This window comes from Schistocerca gregaria, chromosome 2 (genome assembly GCF_023897955.1).
Source record: "Schistocerca gregaria isolate iqSchGreg1 chromosome 2, iqSchGreg1.2, whole genome shotgun sequence".
In the NCBI taxonomy this organism is placed as follows: domain Eukaryota; kingdom Metazoa; phylum Arthropoda; class Insecta; order Orthoptera; family Acrididae; genus Schistocerca; species Schistocerca gregaria.
In genome coordinates, this window is record NC_064921.1 from 121,509,063 (window position 1) to 121,529,848 (window position 20,786).

The 20,786-nt window shown below is 40.2% G+C and overlaps 1 protein-coding gene across 1 annotated transcript in view; it reads right to left on the reverse strand.

Annotated features, from left to right (window-relative positions):
* Window positions 1–20,786, reverse strand: part of LOC126336485 (dynein axonemal heavy chain 7) — a 978,012-nt gene that overhangs the window by 61,542 nt on the left and 895,684 nt on the right. The window contains exon 58 of the mRNA XM_050000228.1: window positions 18,133–18,299. Coding sequence (XP_049856185.1) covers window positions 18,133–18,299 — 167 coding nt within the window. The remainder of the gene's footprint in view (window positions 1–18,132; window positions 18,300–20,786) is intronic.

Below are 20,786 nucleotides of genomic sequence, written 5' to 3' on the forward strand. Positions count from 1 at the left end.
GGTAAGTAGTGTATTAAGGAAGACAAGTGTAGTCCTTAAGATATAAGTGTCATTGCAAGCAATATTCCTTGAGAGCAGTGGTGACACACAGTAGCTTCTGAGTATTCAGGGCCATCTCATTTATCACATGGTCCCTCCATGTAATGGTTAAAAGTACCACAGATGAAAGGTGCTGAGCTTATGTCTCAGCACAATAGAAGACAGCAGTAGGGTTGGGCTGTTTTGGGAGAAGAGACAAAACAGAGAGGTCATCAGTCTCATTAGATCAGGGAAAGATGGGGAAGGCAGCCGGCCATGCCCTTTCAAAGGAACCATCCTAGAATTTGCCTGGAGCGATTTAGGAAAATCACGGAAAACCTAAATCAGGATGGCCAGACTCAGGATTGAACCACCGCCCTCCCAAATGCGGGTCCAATGTGCTAACCACTGAGCCTTCTCACTCAGTACAGCAGTAGGCATACATGCTTGCTAGACAAGTATTTTTGTGGTCACCAAAAGGTATTTGATGTCCCATACTCCTGTGCATAGCTTCCTGAAAGTATTCACCACTGTTCCAATTCTCGCATTTATTTTGTCATTCAGAGACATCTTTTGACACTAACAAGCTGGGAAAGCAGAATTTGTTGACTACATTCAACAAGAAGACAGTCAATCCTATGGCAGGCATATCCATATACCTTGTGCCATAATCACAATCTTATTTACATTCACAGACATAGAGAAGAGTTTGCACAAAGCAACAAACTGGTCCATAGGCCTTTGAAGGTAATCTTGAGTATGCTGCAATGTTAGGGAATAAAATGTTGCTTTCAAATAAGTCCTAATCATAGATATTGCAAAGTTTCTCATCAGCCCTGGTATATAGATAGATGTCCAGATTTGTTCACTGAAAGCAACTTTAAGAAGCAGGGAGAAGAATTTATAAAACAAGGTAGGGGATGGTATACAGCCTTGACAAACTCCTCTTTGCACAATTAAAGGATATGGTACACTTGCCTCACACACATACCCTTCAATCATCATGAACAGCTCTGATCATCTTCAGGAGTTTTGGAGGACACCCTATCTTCACAAGAGATACATACAGTCCCTTCCTGCTGACTGTTCAAAGTCTTATGTAGATCAATGACAGAAATGAACAAGGGGATTTTCTACTCCAAGCATTTTCTCTTTATTTGCTGTGATGGGAAAATAACATTAGTAGTAGATTTCTGAGCTCACAACCCACACTGACATTCAGAGAGTGGTGATGCTGGCATTGTGCAAGTCCTGCAACACAAAACCATCAGTCTCCCCCCCCCCCCCCCCCCCACACACACACAAAAATCCCTTTTTTCCCACAGTCCATATTTCACTACCATACAGTGGTGTGTTCTCAAATATTTCTTCCTCAAATTAAGGCCTATGATCAATAGTAGCAGGCTTTTCTTGGTCAGGAATGCGCTTTCTGCTAGTGCTGATCTGCTATTGATGTCCTCCTTGCTCCCTCCATCATTGGTCATTTTGTTACCAAGGTAACAGAATTCCCTAGCTACATCTACTTTGTGACCATCAATCCTGATGTTAAGTTGCTCGCTGTTCCCATTTATGCTACTTCTCATTACATTCGTCTTTATTCAAATTACTGTCAATCCATATTCTGTACTAATTAGACTGTTCAGTCCATTCAGCAGATCATGTATTTCTTCTTCACTTTTAATGAGGATAGCTATGTCATCAGTGAATCATACAATTGACATCTCTTTACCTTGAATTTTAATTCCAATTATGAAGCTTTCATTTCTATCATTGCTTTTTCAATATATAAACTGAACATAAGGGGCAAAATATTACATCCCTATCTCATATCCTTCTTAACCTGACACTTTTTTCTTAATCTTCCTCTCTTTTATTCCATCTTGGCTCTTTTATATGTTGTATGTTACCCATCACTCCTTACAGCTTACCCCTGTTTTCTTCAGAATTTCGAACATCTTGCTCCATTTGACATTGTCAAGCACTTCTTCTACGTGGACAACTCCTACAAACCTGTCATGATTTTTCTTTAGTCTTGCTTCTGTTTTAAACTGCAATGTCAGAATGGTCTCTCTTGTGCCTTTACCTTTCCTAAAGCCAAACTGTCATCTAACACATTCTCAATTTTCTTTTCCATTCTAGTGTATATTATTCTTGTCAACAACTTGGATGCATGAGCTGTAAAGCTGATTTTGAGATAATTCTTGCACTTGTCAGCTCTTGGAGTCTTCAAAATTGTGTCAATGATATTTTTCCAAAAGCCAGATGGTATATTCCCAGACTAATATATTCTACACACCAATGTGAAAAGTTGTTTGGTTGCCATTTCCATCAATGATTTTAAAAATTCTGATAGAATGTTATCTATCCCTTCTGCCTTGTTGTTGATGTGGTCTTCAGTTCTGAGACTGGTTTCATGCAGCTCTCCTTGGTACTCTATCCTGTGCAAGCTTCTTCATCTCCCAGTACCTACTGCAACCTACATCCTTCTGAATCTGCTTGGTGTATTCATCTCTTGGTCTCCCTCTACAATGTTTACCCTCCACGCTGCCCTCCAATACTAAATTGGTGACCCCTTGATGCCTCAAAACATGTCCTACCAATCGATCCCTTCTTCTAGTCAAGTTGTGCCACAAACTTCTCTTCTCCCCACTCCTATTCAATACCTCCTCATTAGTTATGTGATCTACCCATCTAATCTTCAGCATTCATCTGTAGCACCACATTTCAAAAGCTTCTATTCTCTTCTTGTCTAAAGTATTTATCGTCCATGTTTCACTTCCATACATGGCTACACTCCATACACATAGTTTCAGAAACGACTTCCTGACACTTAAATCAATGCTCGATGTTAACAAATTTCTCTTCTTCAGAAAGGCTTCCCTTGCCATTGCCAGTCTACATTTTATATCTTCTTTACTTCGACCATTATCAGTTATTTTGCTCCCCAAATAGCAAAACTCCTTTACTACTTTGAGTGTCTCATTTTCTAATATAATTCCCTCAGCATCACCTGACTTAATTCGACTACATTCCACTATCCTCATTTTGCTTTTGTTGATGTTCATTTTATATTCTCCCTTCTGCCTTATTTGATCTTAAATCTTCTAAAGCTCTTTTAAATTCTGATTCTTATTTTGGATCCCCTATCTCATCCATGTTGACTCCCATCTCTTCTTCTATCACATCTTCTATCACGTCTATCAAATCTTCCCCCTCATAGAGACCTTCAGTGTATTCTTTCCACCTATCCACTTTCTTCTCTGCATTTAACAGAGGAATTTCCATTGCACTCTTAATGTTACCACTCTTGCTTTTAATTTCATCAGAAGTTGCTTTGACTTTCCTATATGCTAAGTCAGTCCTTCCAACAATCATTTCATTTTCTGTTTCTTCCCTATACTTCCTACTGATTTCTTTCTGAGCAACTCGTACTTCTTTATTCCTGATTCTCCTGAACATTTTTGTACTTTCTTCTTTCATTGGCAATCTGTTACACATAGTGTCTTTGCAGTTACCCTATTGAACATATGTTTTTCTTTACAACTTCCGTGATTGCCTATTTAGAGGTGTCCATTCCTCCTCAACTCTATTGCCTATTCCATATTGCAGTATCTATAGCCTTAGAGAACTCCAAGCGTATCTCGTCATTCCTCAGTACTTCGATGTCCAACTTCTTTTTGTATTGATTCTTTCTGACTAACCTTTAAAATCCTGAGCCTACTCTTCATAGCTGCTATATTGTGATTTGCTCCAGGGTACATTTTGCAATCCAGTATCTGGTTTTGGAATCTCTGTCTGACCATGATGTAATCTAACTAAAATCTTCCTCCTCTTGTGATTCTTGAACAGAGTATTTCTTACTACTAGTTGAAATTTATTACAGAACTTGATTAGTCTTTCTCCTCTGTCATTCCAAGTAGGTACCAATCCCATATTCTCTTCTAACCATGTATTCTACTCCTTCCCCTACATCCACTTCCCATTCCTCCATGATTATTAGATTTTCATCTCCCTTTTGTGTCTGCATTACCCATTCAATGTCCTCATATACTTTCTCTATCTCTTCATATTCAGGTTGTGACATCAGTATGTGTACTTGAACTATCATTGTAAGTGTTGGTTTGCTGTCGATTCTGATGAGAATAACCCTGTCACTGAACTATTCTTTGTAACATCCTCTGCCCTACCTTCCTATTTGTAACATATCCTACTCCTGTTATACCATTTTCTGCTGCTGCTGATATTACACTATACCTGTCTGACCAGAAATTGTTGTCTTCTTTCGATTTCAGTTCACTGACCCCTACTATACCTAGATTAAGCCTTTGCATTTATCTTTTTAGATTTTATAGCTTCCCTACCATGTTTATGATTCTGACATTCCATGCTCCGACTCATAGACTGTTATTCTCTCATTGGTTATTCAGTCCTTGTCTTATGGTCATCTCCCCCTTGGCTGACCCTTGCCAGAGATCTGAATGGGTAACTATTTTTGTATCTTTTGCCAATCGAGAGATCATCATGACACTTTTTCAGTTACAGGCCACATATCCTGTGGATATACATTACATGTCTTTAATGGAGTGGTTTCCATTGCCTTCTGCATCCTCATGCCCTTGATCATTGCTGATTATTCTGTCTTTAGGGGCAGTTTCCCACCCCAAGAGCAAGAGACAGCCCTGAATCTCTGTCTAATCCTCTGTGCTCTTTGACAAGGCTGTTAACAGAATGAGGGTGCCTTCTTGTGCCAGAAGTCTTCTGTTGCCAATGCTAATTATTATTCAAAATTTGAGTGGTGGCAGAGTTTGAACCCAGGACCAATGATGTTCTGATTACTATCCCTAGACCATGGGTGTGGCAACTTAACAGTTCAATAAAAGTTTGCAGAGTACTGGGAGGAGCGGTGGTAATTTGACAAATTCTTTGTAGAGAGTGTCTTTACCAGGTCATTTCTCACATTTAAGTCACGCAATAGCTCTCTGAAGCTCCCCCTGAGAAGGCAAAATGTCCAACTCCTGGCAAGTACAGGCACTGAAGTCGCATAGAATTCTCAGATGGTCCCAAGGTGCCTACCGGCACCGCTTCATTGACATGTTCGCAAGACTGATTCTTTCAGTTTGAAGTCAAGGTCTGCAATGGTGCATCTACAGCTGTCAGTGTCATTGACAAATGCATTCTGAGATCAGTCCTTCACTGGCACTGGAAGCAATAATGCCAATACTGTTCTACCTGGGACTGGCAAAATTCTTCCCCTTCCACAAAAATATGTAATTTTCCTCCTAAATTCAACCCTCATCTGGTAGCCTGGTTTCTTGCAAGCCTTTTATAGTAGTATTAAGCCTGGCTATTTCCAGGTTGATAATCATTCTTTTGCATGGATGTTGAGAGCTTCCACAGGTGTCCAGGAAGCCTTGCATCATAATGCAGGTATTCAATGTGCCAAAATGTAATGTGACAGGTTTACATTTTTTTTTGGTTTCAGCAGGTGTTGATGTTATGGTCATGGCTTCTATCAAAGCTAGTGTTCCGTACACTCAAACAGAACAAGAGGCACCAGGATGGGCCAATACTTAATTGTCTGGGGGCTGCCCAACTTGAAGCAGGTGATAAATTCAGCCACCTACGATGGGACCTCCCACTGTTGGTGGCCGCAGTTGGGTCCATTTGTGCATGCTTACAACTGGTTATCTGCCACTAACTGTGTTAACTCTACATCGTTGCATGTGGATGGAGTGTCCTCTTCATGACTGCTACTGTGCCCATGACTTAAGTCACTCTCTTGGCCTTGGTGACTAGTTCCACAGAAGTGACAATGCATGGTGTGTGGAGTCAGGTTCATTTAACCAATAAAAACATGCTTAAGCTCTCTACATTGCTCAAAAGAAATAAAAGAGTAATGTGTTGGAAAATAATTGGAGAACTGTAACTAGTAGTGACTACAACAAGCTCACCCACAAACTAAAATTTGGAGTTTTAAAAGATAATTCAGTAATTTTGAAATCATCTGATATGCCATAATTATCATGAACTGAAAGTAGCACTATATGGAACAACATTTTCTGATAATAAAAAATGCCTGTGAAAATGTACCTGGACCAAAAATACATGAAAGCTGAACAAAGCACTGCCAGGAAAAATATTTTACAATAATAACAAAATTAATATTACAATTTACCTGGATTAAAAATAAATGAAAACTATTAAGAAGATTTACAAAAGCTGTGAAATGAAGTAACAAGACTTCTCCATTATATAGTCAGTATACCTTATGCAGTTAATCCTGCTGGATTAATCATAAGCAATCACATTTATAACATTTTGTTCATTATTTTTTTAAGTTGCAGATTAGTAGAGAACAAACAGTAATAAACTGTACTACAAAAGTTCACTACCTATTTACATGGGCAGGAAACTTTGAAAGCCTCTTTGCAGTGCATGAAGTACCATGACAATGAAAGTACCATCACAACAAAAATAACTGAGAAATTATAACTGGATTGACATGCAGTGAAGGAACTATATAACTGACTTCTTCATGCAGACTATGTGCTAAACAGAAATGTACTTACAGTTCTGTCCTATGTTGCAATATAACAATACAAAAATTTAAATGATGGTTTAAAAATATGTAATTATTCTTTTAGTTATACAATGTAATGCTTAACTTCTAATGAAGCAGTAAATAGTATAAAATAACCAATTAATTTTATTGGATGGATAAAAAAACCTGCTCACCAAGTGGCAGCAGAACACACAAATAAAAGACAGTTGTAATTGGCAAGCTTATTATGTTTTGTTAGTTGCAAATTACTAGAGAACAAACAGGAATAAACTGTACTACTAAAGCACAGTACCCATTTACATGCACAGAAGGGTTGAGGGCGAAGGAAGAGTGGTGAAGGGGAAGGACTGCAGAGGTCTAGGAAAGGGGTAGATTTTCGGAAAGTCACCCAGAACCACAGGTCAGTCTTTCCTTCTCATTCCTTACAGTAAAGTCTCCCCTGACCTGCAGTTCTGGATGACTTTCCCAAAATCTGCCCCTTTTCCTAGACCTCTCCAGTCCTTTTCCTTCACACTTCATCCTTCCCCTTCAACCCCTCTGCCTGAAGGAGGAGCCACTGGCTCCAAAAGCTTGTGAATTACAACCATCTTTTATGTGTGTGTTCTGCTGCCACTTGGTGAGTAGATTTCGTATGTGTCTACTTACATAATTTTGTCAGTAACTTATTGTTTTCATTGTTAAAATAACCAGTTTAATGGAAGACACCACAAAGTCACATTTATATAAACTCAGATATTAAAATTAAATCTGTAAGGCCAATAACTGAAGGAGAAATTGGAACTAAGTTAAGAAATATGAGGACTGCATTACTGAACAAAACAGACAAATAATAAATTTTATGAGTCAGGTAATTCAATGTACACTACTGGCCATTAAAATTGCTACACCATGAAGATGACATGCTACAGACGCAAAATTTACCCGACAGGAAGAAGATGCTGGGATATGCAATGATTAGCTTTTCAGAGCATTCACACAAGGTTGGTGCCGGTGGCTACACCTATAACATGCTGACATGAGGAAAGTTTCCAAACAATTTCTCATACACAAACAGCAGTTGACCGACATTTCCTGGTGAATCGTTGTTGTGATGCCTTGTGTAAGGAGGAGAATTGCTTACCATCACGTTTCCAACTTTGATAAAGGTCGGATTGTAGCCTGTCATGATTGTGGTTTATCGTATTGTGACATCACTGCTTGCATTGATCGAGATCCAATTACTGTTAGCAGAATATGGAATCAGTGTGTTTAGGAGGGTAATACAGAATGCCGTGCTGGATCCCAACTGCCTCGTATCACTAGCAGTTGAGATGACAGGTATCTTATCCGCATGTCTGTAACAGATCATGTAGCCATTTCTCGATCCCTGAGTCAACAGATGCGGACGTTTGCAAGACAACAACCGTCAGCATGAACAGTTCGATGATGTTTGCAGCAACATGTACTATCACCTCGGAGACCATGGCTGTGGTTACCCTAGACGCTGCATCACAGACAGGAGTGCCTGTGATGGTGTACCCAACGACGAAGCTGGGTGTACGAATCGAAAAACGTCATTCTTTTGGATGAATCCAGATTCTGTTTACTGCATCCATGTTTGGCGACATCGTGGTGAACGGACATTTGAAGCGTGTATTCGTCATCGCCATACTGGCTTATCACCCAGTGTGATGGTATGGGGTGCCATTGGTTACACGTCTCGGTGACCTCTTGTTCGCATTGAAGGCACTTTGAACAATGGACATTACCTTTCAGATGTGTTATGACCCGTGGTTCTACCCTTCATTCGATCCCTGCGAAACCCTACATTTCAGCAGGATAATGCACGACCGCATGTTGTAGGTCCTGTACAGGTGCCTTTCTGGATACAGAAAATGTTCGAGTTCTGGCCTGGCCAGCACATTCTCCAGATCTCTCACCAACTGAAAATGTCTGGTCAATGTTGGCCAAGCAACTGGCTCGTCACAATACGCCAGTCAGTACTCTTGATGAACTGTGTTATCGTGTTGAAGGTGCATGGGCAGCTGTACCTGTACACGCCATACAATCTCTGTTTGACTCAATGCCCAGGCATATCAAGGCCATCATTACGGCCAGAGGTGGTTGTTCTGGGTACTGATTTCTCAGGATGTATGCACGCAAATCACATGAAAATGTAATCACATGTCAGTTCTAGTATAATATATTTGTCCAACGAATACCCGTTTATCATCTGCATTTCTTCTTGGTGTAGCAATTTTAATGGCCAGTAGTGTATTTAATAATTGGTTCCTTGTAGTAACTTAGATGATTGATGTTGACAGTTCAAGGGATAAAGCAACAGAATACATACAAGAAGTAATGCCTCAAAGAGACAAATCATAATTACTTAATGGTTTGCCAAAGAAACTTAGACTGTAATAAACTTTCCCAAAGCCAGATACTTTCAGAGAATTGGTAATACCTCGAATACAGTATTAAAATTTTGTTGTTCACACACACACACACACACACACACACACACACACACACACACACACACACACACACACATATGAAGTTTACCCCACCACACGTTCAATACATCATCATTGCGTGGATATTTCAATACAGAATGAAATATGTTACCTTTCCAGTGTGTTCTTCTCAGTCATATATTTGTGTCATTCTCATTATTTTACTGTGATCTTAGAGTGAAGATGTTGTTAATGAAGTGTATATCATTCAAAAGTGTGTCTCTAGCACTTCCACCTATGATGGAGTGTTGAAGTGGTGACCTTGTTATTGTGCATTTCTGCATCGTGCTGACTTCCCTCAGTCATCACTGCCATTTATTGTGAACATTGTTTCCAGTGCCTCCTTGTTGTATCATGTGTCATGCATGAGACATCACACTCCAACCTCTATATTCGAATGCAGTACAGAATGTCGCCACAAGTATGTCGAACACCATTTTCGACTATGCACTCACAGAACCTCAGGCTGCCTTCACGTTTTCTCATTTAATTTTGGGACTGCCCCTTCTCCCTAATCATTGACAGCCATTTTAGGCACTTGAGGCTGTAGTGGAATGCAAGTAAGTCATGATCAAACAGGATCCTGCTGTCTTGTCCCTGCATTAGACTGTGTAGCACATGATCATCTACCCTCCCAACATGTGTCGTTCTTCCAGCCTCTGGGCAGTGCCACCACATCTGCTCAGTTTGAGCATTCCAGACTCTTCCATGATATAAAGGCCATGGCCGTTCCTCCTACACCAGTTGTGTCTTCCGTGCCATCCGTGTTCACACCTGCATCATCCATGCCTACCACATCTCCTGTGATGTGTGACATCCTAAAGTGCCTCCCCCCCCCCCCCCCCTCCCCAATTGTGGTCAAGATGTCGGGCACTGTACCATGTACCATTGCTGCACGCCACTCTTGCTCTGTCCAGCCCTCATCCAGCACCCTCTCCCCCTGGCCACTTTCTTAAGCTCCTCCCCTCAACAAGGATAGCCCTCTCACATGGTTCACCCTGGTGGACTCTATTCTGGATGTTAGCTGCATCGCCAGAGATAATGCACTCTTTGTATGCTTCACTGGACACTTACATGCTGACCTGGAACTTATCAGTGATATCATCCTGAACCCACCTCCTCCCCCCAGATACTTCAATGTGAGGCAGATCATCATTGAACATCTTTCTCATTCACTGGCATCACCTACATTCCCTTGTCGATCCTAACATCCTGCTGCCTGAACACTGCCTTATGGGCCATCTGGATCATCAGGCTTCCATATGAGATCCAGCTGCTGCTCTCTTCGTCTACAGAACCACTGGAATATAGAAATGACACGCAGAGTGCTTGTATCAAGTCATGCAGCAATGCCAGCTTCTCGTCACTTCTGCAAAATCGGATTCTGCTTCCTAAATTGGCAGCCTGGCTTTGATATGGCTATCCCTCCTCTTTGCCTACCCTGAGTAGGTCATGGGAGATCTCATGCATCACACCGTGTAGCAGTGCAGTCACCTAGAGATGAACCAGCTACGCTACACACACTCCTCACCTTCCAATCTTGATGGTGACCAGCACAGCACAGCAGCAGATGTTCAAACTTTACATCTTGCTCCCCAACTCCTCCTACCTGCTATCTTGGTTCCATGCAAACTTTGGAGATTGCAGTCATAACTGTCACTACCCCCTTGTGTGACAGAAAAATCGTTGGGCTGGCTGTAGTATGCAACACACCTCATGCTTCTCCTCCAAGGTGCTGTCTTCAAAATCAGTCATCATCCAATGATCACCTCGTATCTTGATGCCTCTACATGTTTGACAATTTAACCAACATGTACTTCCTGGCTGACACCAGTGCACACAGAAGCATTATCCACAGACAGTTCTTGCTCTGTCTAGCATCCTGACCTCACATGGTACACTTTGTGCAGCTAATAATTCAGATATCAAAGTCCACGGTGCAACGATGCTATGGCTTCAGCTCACCCCTGATCTGCAGTTCCCATGGACCTTCCATGTGGTGGGTGATGAGAGTCCTGTTCTCAGAATTGACAGTCCATCTATCATCCAAGTGTACATATTTGATAGCTCAACTTGGCAACTCTCTTGTCAAGCTCTTACTTAAGCATTGTGATATTGATGCCCTTCGTGCCAGCAACAACAAGCTCCATTAGCTGGTTGTGAACACTTCCAACAACCTGACACATGCACATCATGATTGTGGTTGATGCTCTTCCCACTACGATACGGCCTGCTGCAACTTCAGTCAATGACACACTCACTGTCATTCCACAGAATTGACATGTCTGTGACTCCTCTTGTATCAGTGTAGCATGTGATGACAATGTCACTTCTTCAGGCCTCATAGCTATTTCAAATGTACCTGTCGTAGGTTAATGACTACTGACAGCCCTCCTGTCCATTACAAGGCAGGGTGCCTGACAGCTAACAAACTGAACTGTGCTAAGGCTGCTGTGCAATAACTATTAGATGTGCGTATAGTCCACCCCTATTTTAGTAAAAGCTCTTTGCATATCCATCTGGTCCCTAAAAAACGTGGTACCTACAAATTGTACAGTGACTACTGCAAACCGAACATGACCACATTAATTGACAAATATCCCATTAGAAACATCCAAGACTTTGCGCAAGACTTGGTGCATGTTCCACATGAGTTCAGCATCATAGACTGCTGCAAGGCTTACCATCAAATCACTATGAACACTGATGACACCCCAAAAATGGCCATCATTACACTGTTTGGCCTATTTTAATAATGTTTTATGCCTTTCACGTGTTATGGATTGAAAAATGCTGCCCAAACCTGGCATCCCTTCATTGTGTCTCGAGTTTTTCCACTGCCATTCTGCTATGCATCTCTGGACAATATCTTTATCTTTTCCTCTTTCAACAAAAAACACAAGAAACTCCTACTGCAAGTGTTACAAGTTCTCATAGACAATGATGTCAAATTTTATCTTGATAAAACTCAACTCCACCTTACAGCATCACCTTCATTTGTCATGAAGTTACCACTGAGGGAACCTGCCTGACTTCTGACCATGTCACCTTCATCTTCGGCCTACCACTACTTGAAACGTACCATGGCCCACCTCTACCTGAAAACCACCATGATCATCACAAATTTCTGGGTATAATAAACTTTTTCTGACCCCATGTGGACCATGCCACTTCACTTAAAGCCCCTCTCATGGATGCTTTAGCAGATAAGAACATGTCTGGATCAAATAGGGTGAACTATTATGATGCTATGTTACAAGATTTTGATAATCTCAAAGCTCTGCTCTCCAATGCTGTCACACTCCTGCACCACATCACCGATGCACACATCCCTATTACCAAGGACACTAGGGACTCAATCACATCTAGTCCTAGTACCATTCATTCCTCCAAAAAACAACTTAGGCATACACCATTTGCCACTCTGTATTATCCTGGTCTTGTCTTGAATGTATTAATCAGCTGCTTTGGCAAGCCACCTGTGAAATGATACATCATGTATCACCTGCTATCTAAACACTGTTCGGCCTTTTATATCAGCCTGACTACCACAAAGTTATCAGTAAGGATGAATGGACACAGGCACAGGGTGTATAATGGCAACACACAATATCTGGTTGCAGAGCATGCTCTACAACATGACACTCATGACCTCAGTGCCTGTTTCACCCCATGCTGATGGATTCTTCCCACCAGACACAAGTTTCTCACAACTGTGCAGGTGGGAACTGTTGCTGCCTGGCATTAATTTAAGTGAATCTCTTTGGTCTCAGCATTTCTCCACAGTTTGTATTCCTTCTCCCTTCTAGTTTCCTACATCTTTCATTTTCTGTCCTATCTATTTTTAGAATCCCCCTCCCACCTCTATCACATACAATGCACTAAGCTTTTCACTCTTCATGCAAAATGTTTTAGCAGTAATCTCTGTCTTGCATATTACCCCATATTCCACCTTCTAGATCTCACATTTCCAAATCTTGTCCAATGCAGTCTCTAAGAATCAGTCTTTCCTTCTCATCCTGTTGAGTAAGTCTCCCCTGATCCAGGGTTCTGGGAAGCTTTTCTGAACTCTACCCCTTTTCCTAAATCTGGACAATCATTTTTCTACATCCCTCTTCCTTCCCCTTCAACCTTACTACCAGAAGAAGGAGCTACAGGCTCCAAAAGCTTGCATCATGTAATACCTTTTACATATATGTGTTCTCCCTTCACTGCCTGCTGAGTAGATTTTTTATCTATACAGTTACAGAATGGAGTGAGGTATTCACATTGGATTAAACTAGATGTACTTTTTGTTGCCCACAGAAGTTCATCACAATAATACTAGATTGACCCTTCAATTGATGACTCATGAAAACTTACGAAAGTGTCCGTATCAGATTAAATGCATGTATGTATTGGCTCGAAGATTTGTTGTTTTTCTGCTGTCATTTAGACTTACAGACAAGATCAAATGGCAGAATAGAAACATGCCAATCTCATACATTCACTGTAGCAACACCGACAAAATACCTCGTACTGTACATGAAAATATATTCATACAAAACAGTTGCACACACTTTCTTCTAATGCTGGCACCAATTACATATGATGAATGGAAAACTAATTTTGTTGTTGCCAAAGATACACTGATGACGAATTATTTAATTTTGAGCCAATATTTCATCATTTTCAAAGAGTATTACCCAGTGTAGGGTAATTCCATGTCAAGTAAACAAGGGTTTACTAGTCAGCCATTTCCAACAACAATAATTTTGTGTAGGTACTAGAGCAGTTTTCACAAGAAGCACTTTTGTAGGGACTTGAAATGTGCATGTCAGTGTGTGTGTGTGTGTGTGTGTGTGTGTGTGTGTGTGTGTGTGTGTGTGTGTGAGGGGGGGGATATGCCTTGCCACACCAGTGTTCCTGAACTAGTCCTAACACAGATAAAAATGAAGATCAGACAGCAATTCCATGGCAAAACCTCTCTTAATTCACAAAAAAGTTTCCTCACAATGAAGCTTCCCAATACTTTATTTTATCAAGGAACAGATAGTGAGTAAAAGGGGCTGGAACCATAATTATTTGTCAGATAATTTTTTGCCCACTTGTCACAGAATTAATTAATTATAAACTTTCCTACAAGTGTTTACCCTCTGTTGCTGATCTCTAATATTAGCAAAAATGATAAATGCATCAAATTTTTTTATCTTTACACTGTGTATCTTAAAGGTGATACCTTAAAGATGAGCAGTCTGCCCTGAGATAATGGAGTTGGTGGTTGTGTGTGCATGAGGTGTGCTTGCTTGTGTATGTGAATGGTGTGTGTGTGTATGTGTGTGTGTGTGTGTGTGTGTGTGTGTGTGTGTGTATCTTTACTGATGAAGGCTGTGGCTGAAAGCTCTATGTAAATGTCCTTTTAAGTACACCTGTCCACAACTTAACATGTCTTCTTTATGGTAAGTAGCACTCTGTCTTTTCCTACATTGTTGATATACTGCAGGTTTTATAATTTTTAACACAGCTGAAAATAATCTTTTACAAATGCTTATTTTCATTTTTCTCATTTTTGTGTCATTTAAGATGCAAAAATCTGTATCAAATTTTTGGTTTTTCCAATACATAAAGCATTGTTTCTCTCTCTCTTTTTAAAATTAGTGTCCAAAAAAATTTCTGTTCCCTGTTCAAAAAGGTGTGTCAGGCATTGTCAACTTACAGATTCAATGTTGTATTAAAAAAACACTAAACAATGAATTCAGGACTCCATGGCAGATTACTGTTGCGCATTAGTGTGGCTTGAAATTTGTCACATTTACATCAGCAGTTAATTTATGATATGATAAAAAGAAGACCTTTGAAATGTTAATTTCTCTGTATGCCATTTAATTACATACAAAGTCAGTAAACCCCTAAAAGCCGTAAAAGAATTTTCTTCAGTAAAACAACAACTCCTTAAACAGCAATGTTGTTCATGCTTTGATGAAGATGCTCAGATGCATTTTCATCATGTACCACACCATTTACACAGAAATTTTACAATGATCATGTTGAAACCCTTTTCTCACATGGATCATGTAACACAAACTCAGTTTAAATGACTGCTCAGCAAACATGAAAAACAAATTTTGATAAAAAAAATCTGTCCAAAAACTCTGCTCATCATGCAGAAAAAACTTTTTCACAAAGAAGACTCTACAGATGTTAGTATCACACCTACCACATAAATAAGATGTAATGAATATTTGGGAAGGGCTGTAGACACAAGCCAGCTGTGCCAGGTCCTGCATGCTGTACGGCGAACTTTCCCCGCTGTCCTGTACTTCTCTGTCCATGCTTTCGCACTTGCAGTTTAATCACAATGATAAGACTTTATAACTTATTTTCTGTTTTTTCACGTACAGTAATATTTAATTTATGTTACATTTCAGTACATTACGTTATGGCAACATCACTGCACAGATGTTACATTTCTTCTGTGTATGATAAATCTTGAAAAAGAGCAAGGCTTATAGTGTTGTAGCGCATTCTTTACGACACAACTAAGTGAGGAGCTAAACACATCAAAACAAAACTGAAACAAGGTGGGAATTCATTAATGCGTCAGAATCTGAAACAACACTTTGAAACTAAATGCAATAGCCATCTGGTGACTCTACTGCTAACTACAGTACTCCAGCACAGTCACTAGATGCCACGTAGGTCAAACTTTCATTGAAGTCAAGCGTAGTGAAGCAGAGAAATAACAGGAGAGGAGGAACTGCTACAGCAGTCTACTGCCTGAGTAGCATAGGTCACTCTTGACCTCAGAAGCAGTTCACTGGCTGAGTGGCACAGTCCATCCCAACTTCTACAGAAGCTCACCGGCGTGGAAGAGTTAAATGTTGTGTTACAAATAGAAGTTTAAAGTTGAGTGGATGGATAAATTAATAAAAAGGAGGTGTCAGGAAGAGTAAATGAGGAATTGTGTGTGTGGAAAACCTGAAGATGTACAGGAACTGGAAGAAGCAGTAGTGTAAAGTGGCTCACACATAGTCCAAAAACAATATGCATATAAATGTGATTCACATTGCTGTTGAGCAAAAATAAAACTTGTAAAATTTCTTACATATATACAGGTTGGAAAAACATCGTGTCACAAAATTTTAACCCTGGACAGCTGATGCCAGTAGGAACCAAAATTACTAATGATGAGTAGGCTGACAATGCACCATTTTTAAACTGTGGAAACTTGGTGCTATGTGCTCCAATCGGCCATGGGATTGCCCTGTTGCCTTTTGTCGGATGATGGGCAGCACTATAGTTGTCAGTTCACACATACAAACTTCCCTCACCCCGTCACTGCCCGCAACGTGATATGCACATGTGTCGAATATGTTGCGGCCATGCGTTGTCCAGAGCATCCAGCAACAGGGCAATCCCGCAGCCAAGCGGAGGGTGTGGCGCCAAGTTCCCATAGCTTAAAAATGGTGCAATGTTGATGTACACAACATTAGTAGTTTTGGTTCCTACTGGCATCAGCTATCCAGAGTTAAAATTTCGTGATACAATTTTTCCACCCTGCATACTGTCTGCTTCTGTAACTCAGTAGTTAGCTTGTCAGACTGCCACATGGAGGACATGAGATCAATTTCTTGTACTGCTGGGGATTTTTCCTTGGTAGAAGGACTGGAATGTTGTGCATTTAGCTTCATGAGGTCACCTAAAGCACTACGTGAATGAAAAGTATCATCTCCAAGGTCAGGGAAACTCACAAGGGATGCAAGAGTGCTATGCTGACTTCATTCCTTTCCATGTTGCAGCAAAATCATGCCATATGACAAAGGATGACATGTAAATGGTTGGAATCATATGTTGTTCTGGTCTGATTGCTAAGTTACTTAATTTCTTCCTTCTTTTAATACAAAACCTCAGATATGTATTTGTCCTAAATAGAAAGCAAATAATTCTTTGCACTTTCTTCCTTCTTTCTGACTTTCACATTTAGACACTTCTACAAAAATTGTGTATGAGACAGTGCACTATTTACTGTGCTCTTTCACAGTAAATATTTCATGAAGCAGTTTTTAGTTTTTTCAGAGGCCACTACATCAGCAAGCATAGCATTTCTGGGGACTGTATAATGTGATAGAGTTTGCATGAATTAGTGCTTGACTCATTATTGTTGTTCCTTGGTAATCACTGTTGGACCAAGGCTATATAATAACTTTTTTCCCTGCTGTACATATTCCCCACTAGTTGTCAAGCAATGTAAACATAACTGTGGTTACTCTTGTTTAAGAACAATCAGTACAAGATGGAATAACTTAGGATGAAATTTTAGAAATGGTACTAGGTGGTAGATGAAACTGAAGAAATCACACAAATTTTTCGTTAGTTACCATGCTGAGTCACATGATGATATATGTGCAAATAAATGTAACCTCCAATCATTTGCAGCATTCTCCAATACTTCAAGTTACATAATGGTGGCAGTATGTTGCTGAAATACATCTTTTATTTTATTTTATTTGATAGGGAAACAGGGAGCCTCTCAGAGACTTAACTCTGTGTGTGTGTGTGTGTGTGTGTGTGTGTGTGTGTGTGTGTGTGTGTGTGTGGGTGGGTGGGGTGTTGGAGTGGTGGTGGGGGGTGGGAGGAGTGTGTGTGTGTGTGTGTGTGTGTGTGTGTGTGTGTGTGTGTGTGTGTGTGTGAGAGAGAGAGAGAGAGAGAGAGAGAGAGAGAGAGAGAGAGAGAGAGAGAGAGAGAGAGAGAGAGTGTACATGCGTGTGCATGTGTTCGATTGTTCATACGAACCATACGACTGTTTAGGAAGTTGTATTATACACTGTTAACAAATGTGACTGGGAAGCACTGAAAATCGAAATACATTTAAGGAAAAGTAATGATACATTCTGTTGTTTGCTTTGCCATCTACAGAAAATACAAAACATATTCCTTACTGTGTGAACTACAGCTCAGGACAAAAATATGAGGATGTTATTTCACTCTTCATTTCTTACATAAGAATCAATTTGAAATTGAATGAGCATCCTCACATTTCTACTTATGAGACTTAATTATAATGTTTACTATAATTACCTGGGTCAGGAGCATGCTGCTGAGGAGAAGATCAGTCTCCTGTTGATCCTTCATAATATCTGCATTTTCATTCATTCCAAAAACTTCTGGGTGTGTAATTAGAGGTAAGGACCGTGTATAGTTTAAATATGCTTCATAGGTTGTTTCTTTTGGAGAATAGTATTTTCCTGTACAAAATTGCAACAATAAATGTTTGTCAACAGCATGGGAAATTAACTGCTTAATACAGTATATAAAAATGATTATTTGTGAGCATAATAATAATAACAATTATAGTAACAACACAAGTCAGTTCCCTACTGAATATCTAGCAGTAGACCAAGATGCTGACCTACACAACACTGTAGTGACAGTAATTTGGCACTGTCTTACTCTGACTGCTGAATGAAGTGTAACTAGCTTTGTAACATGTCATCAGAAGCAGCTTGTGAGCAACACAACATTTCATTTAAGAGCAGAAAAAAATCTTTCATAACTGCCTTTTCCTTCTGTAGGAAAGAATTTCCTCTGTGTGCAAATAATAAACAATTACACAAGCTAGGCATAGAATTTTTCATCGGTGATACTTGGAATTTCACCTCCTGAAGGTAACTGACAGCCAGTCAGTCTGTCTCATATTTTACAGTTTTCTCAGGTGAAATTTTCTTTAGATATAACATTTATTCATATCTTTATGGGTTAACACAAAATTTAAGGAAATGAGAGATTAACTGTTTTAAATGTAATAACTGAATGCTGCTATTAATTCAGCCCAGACATCCATGGTAGTAGAAGATTGTTTCCCTACTCTGGTTCCTTAATGGTGCCTAATTTGCATGCATGCAAATAAACACAGGTTTGTCAGGGCAGCTCTATAATAAAGATGTGGCAATACAATAAGAAATAACAAATAATATTCATCAAGAGTATGTTACAAAATGGCACTAAACTATAGTACAGTTTGATGCGTGGCACTCTTATGTCCAAAGCCTGATACAATGAGATCCAACAAACATTGTTTTCTCTTGGCAGTCTATATATTGTCACTTCCTCTCTCCACTCAAACAGGAATTTTTGTTGCTGGAGATGCTACTTCTGAATCAAGTCTCTCCTTAATTGGCCTCACAATGCCATGTGAACCCTGCTTCATAACAGCACTTAGCAGATCCAGAGGGTCACCAAGTGCTAGCCATGCCTGACAGCACTTAACTTTGGTGATCTGACAGGAACCAGTGTTATCATTGTGGCAGGGCCATTAACATATTGTCATTATAACTGCAGGTAATTGAGGAGTCACTCAGTAGTACAATTACTCCATAAATAGTGGCTGCTAGGTCAGAAGGTAGTCTTCAGGACAATATTACAAGCTGTTGCAGGCGCTGAATGGTACAGTCTGATTGCTGGTGTGGAACTATTGCTTGTCCACAGCATGTTGTGTTTTTGTGTCTGTCAGCCAGTACGAGGCAGAAGTAAACTAGTCTGTGGTTGACAGTGTTCCCTATGTTGCTGTCCATCCCTTCAACGGATGAGTACAACATGATGGAGCAAGTAGCACAGGCACAGGAAGGGATCTGGGTTTGGGAACACCATCTGGATGCTGGTGCAGAGACTGGAGAGACACCAGGTGAGTGTTTGTGCCTGTGTGGTACCAGCCTCTCTCACAGTATTTGTTGTGAACCTCTCACTTTGAACACAACATCATTCCCTTGGTGTGTGCATGTTGTTTGTGTGTGTGTGTGTGTGTGTGTGTGTGTGTGTGTGTGTGTGTGTGTGTGTATGGAGGGAGACCAGTGAACCCAGCTGGCTTCATTAGCAACCTGCTTCCTTGCTTACTGGTGTGAATATTTGGTGGGTGCACATATATTGCTCTCCTTCGCATTCATCAGCGGCACCATGGGAAACCCATGCAAAACAACACTGAGGGGTCAGCCAATCATGTGTATGCCATTTTGACTTTTGTAGCCTGCTCTGAGGTATTATGCAAGATGTCCACTTCCATTAGTTTGTCATAGGCTGGATGCAGTTGGGGCTTGCTGCTGGATGCACTGGTAGAGGCAGCTGCCAGCTGCACTGAAATGTCTCTTAGATGGCTGTCTGCATTGAGGTCTCCTTGTTCTTTAAAAGAAATCAGCCTAGGAGTTCAGCCTATTTGCATGTGAGTGTGGTGCAGCCTGATTTGATTTTTATGGCTCATTGTGATTCCATGTAAACATTTAATCTTAAACACAGCATTGCCAAACTGCTCTATGACTATGCCTGCTAACCATGCCTTTTTCTCACATTTGTACACTGAAATGAGTAATAGATCATTTAATTTAAAAAAAAATTGTTTTCACCATTGTCATTGCATTTGGATGCATGAGTATCTTTAAAATTGACATTAATGTTCAATGTGGTCTTCCATAGTGTTTCTCTGTTGTAGATTATGCAACATGTGGAGTAGCTCTATACTGAGACAGGAAGATCAATAAAGCACTGTCTTCATTTTACTGTGAACAAGCTTTCTCATGTGTGACTTCGAAGTTCGTAAGTATCTTTCAGTGAGTCCAGGGAAGTCATACTCTTGCAATAGTTAATTTAAGTTTCCAGTTGAAATGTCAATGTTGTAGTGGTATATGTAGCTACTAAAGCACAGAAACAGATTTCACTTTCCCTTTTACTACCTCGATGAAAGA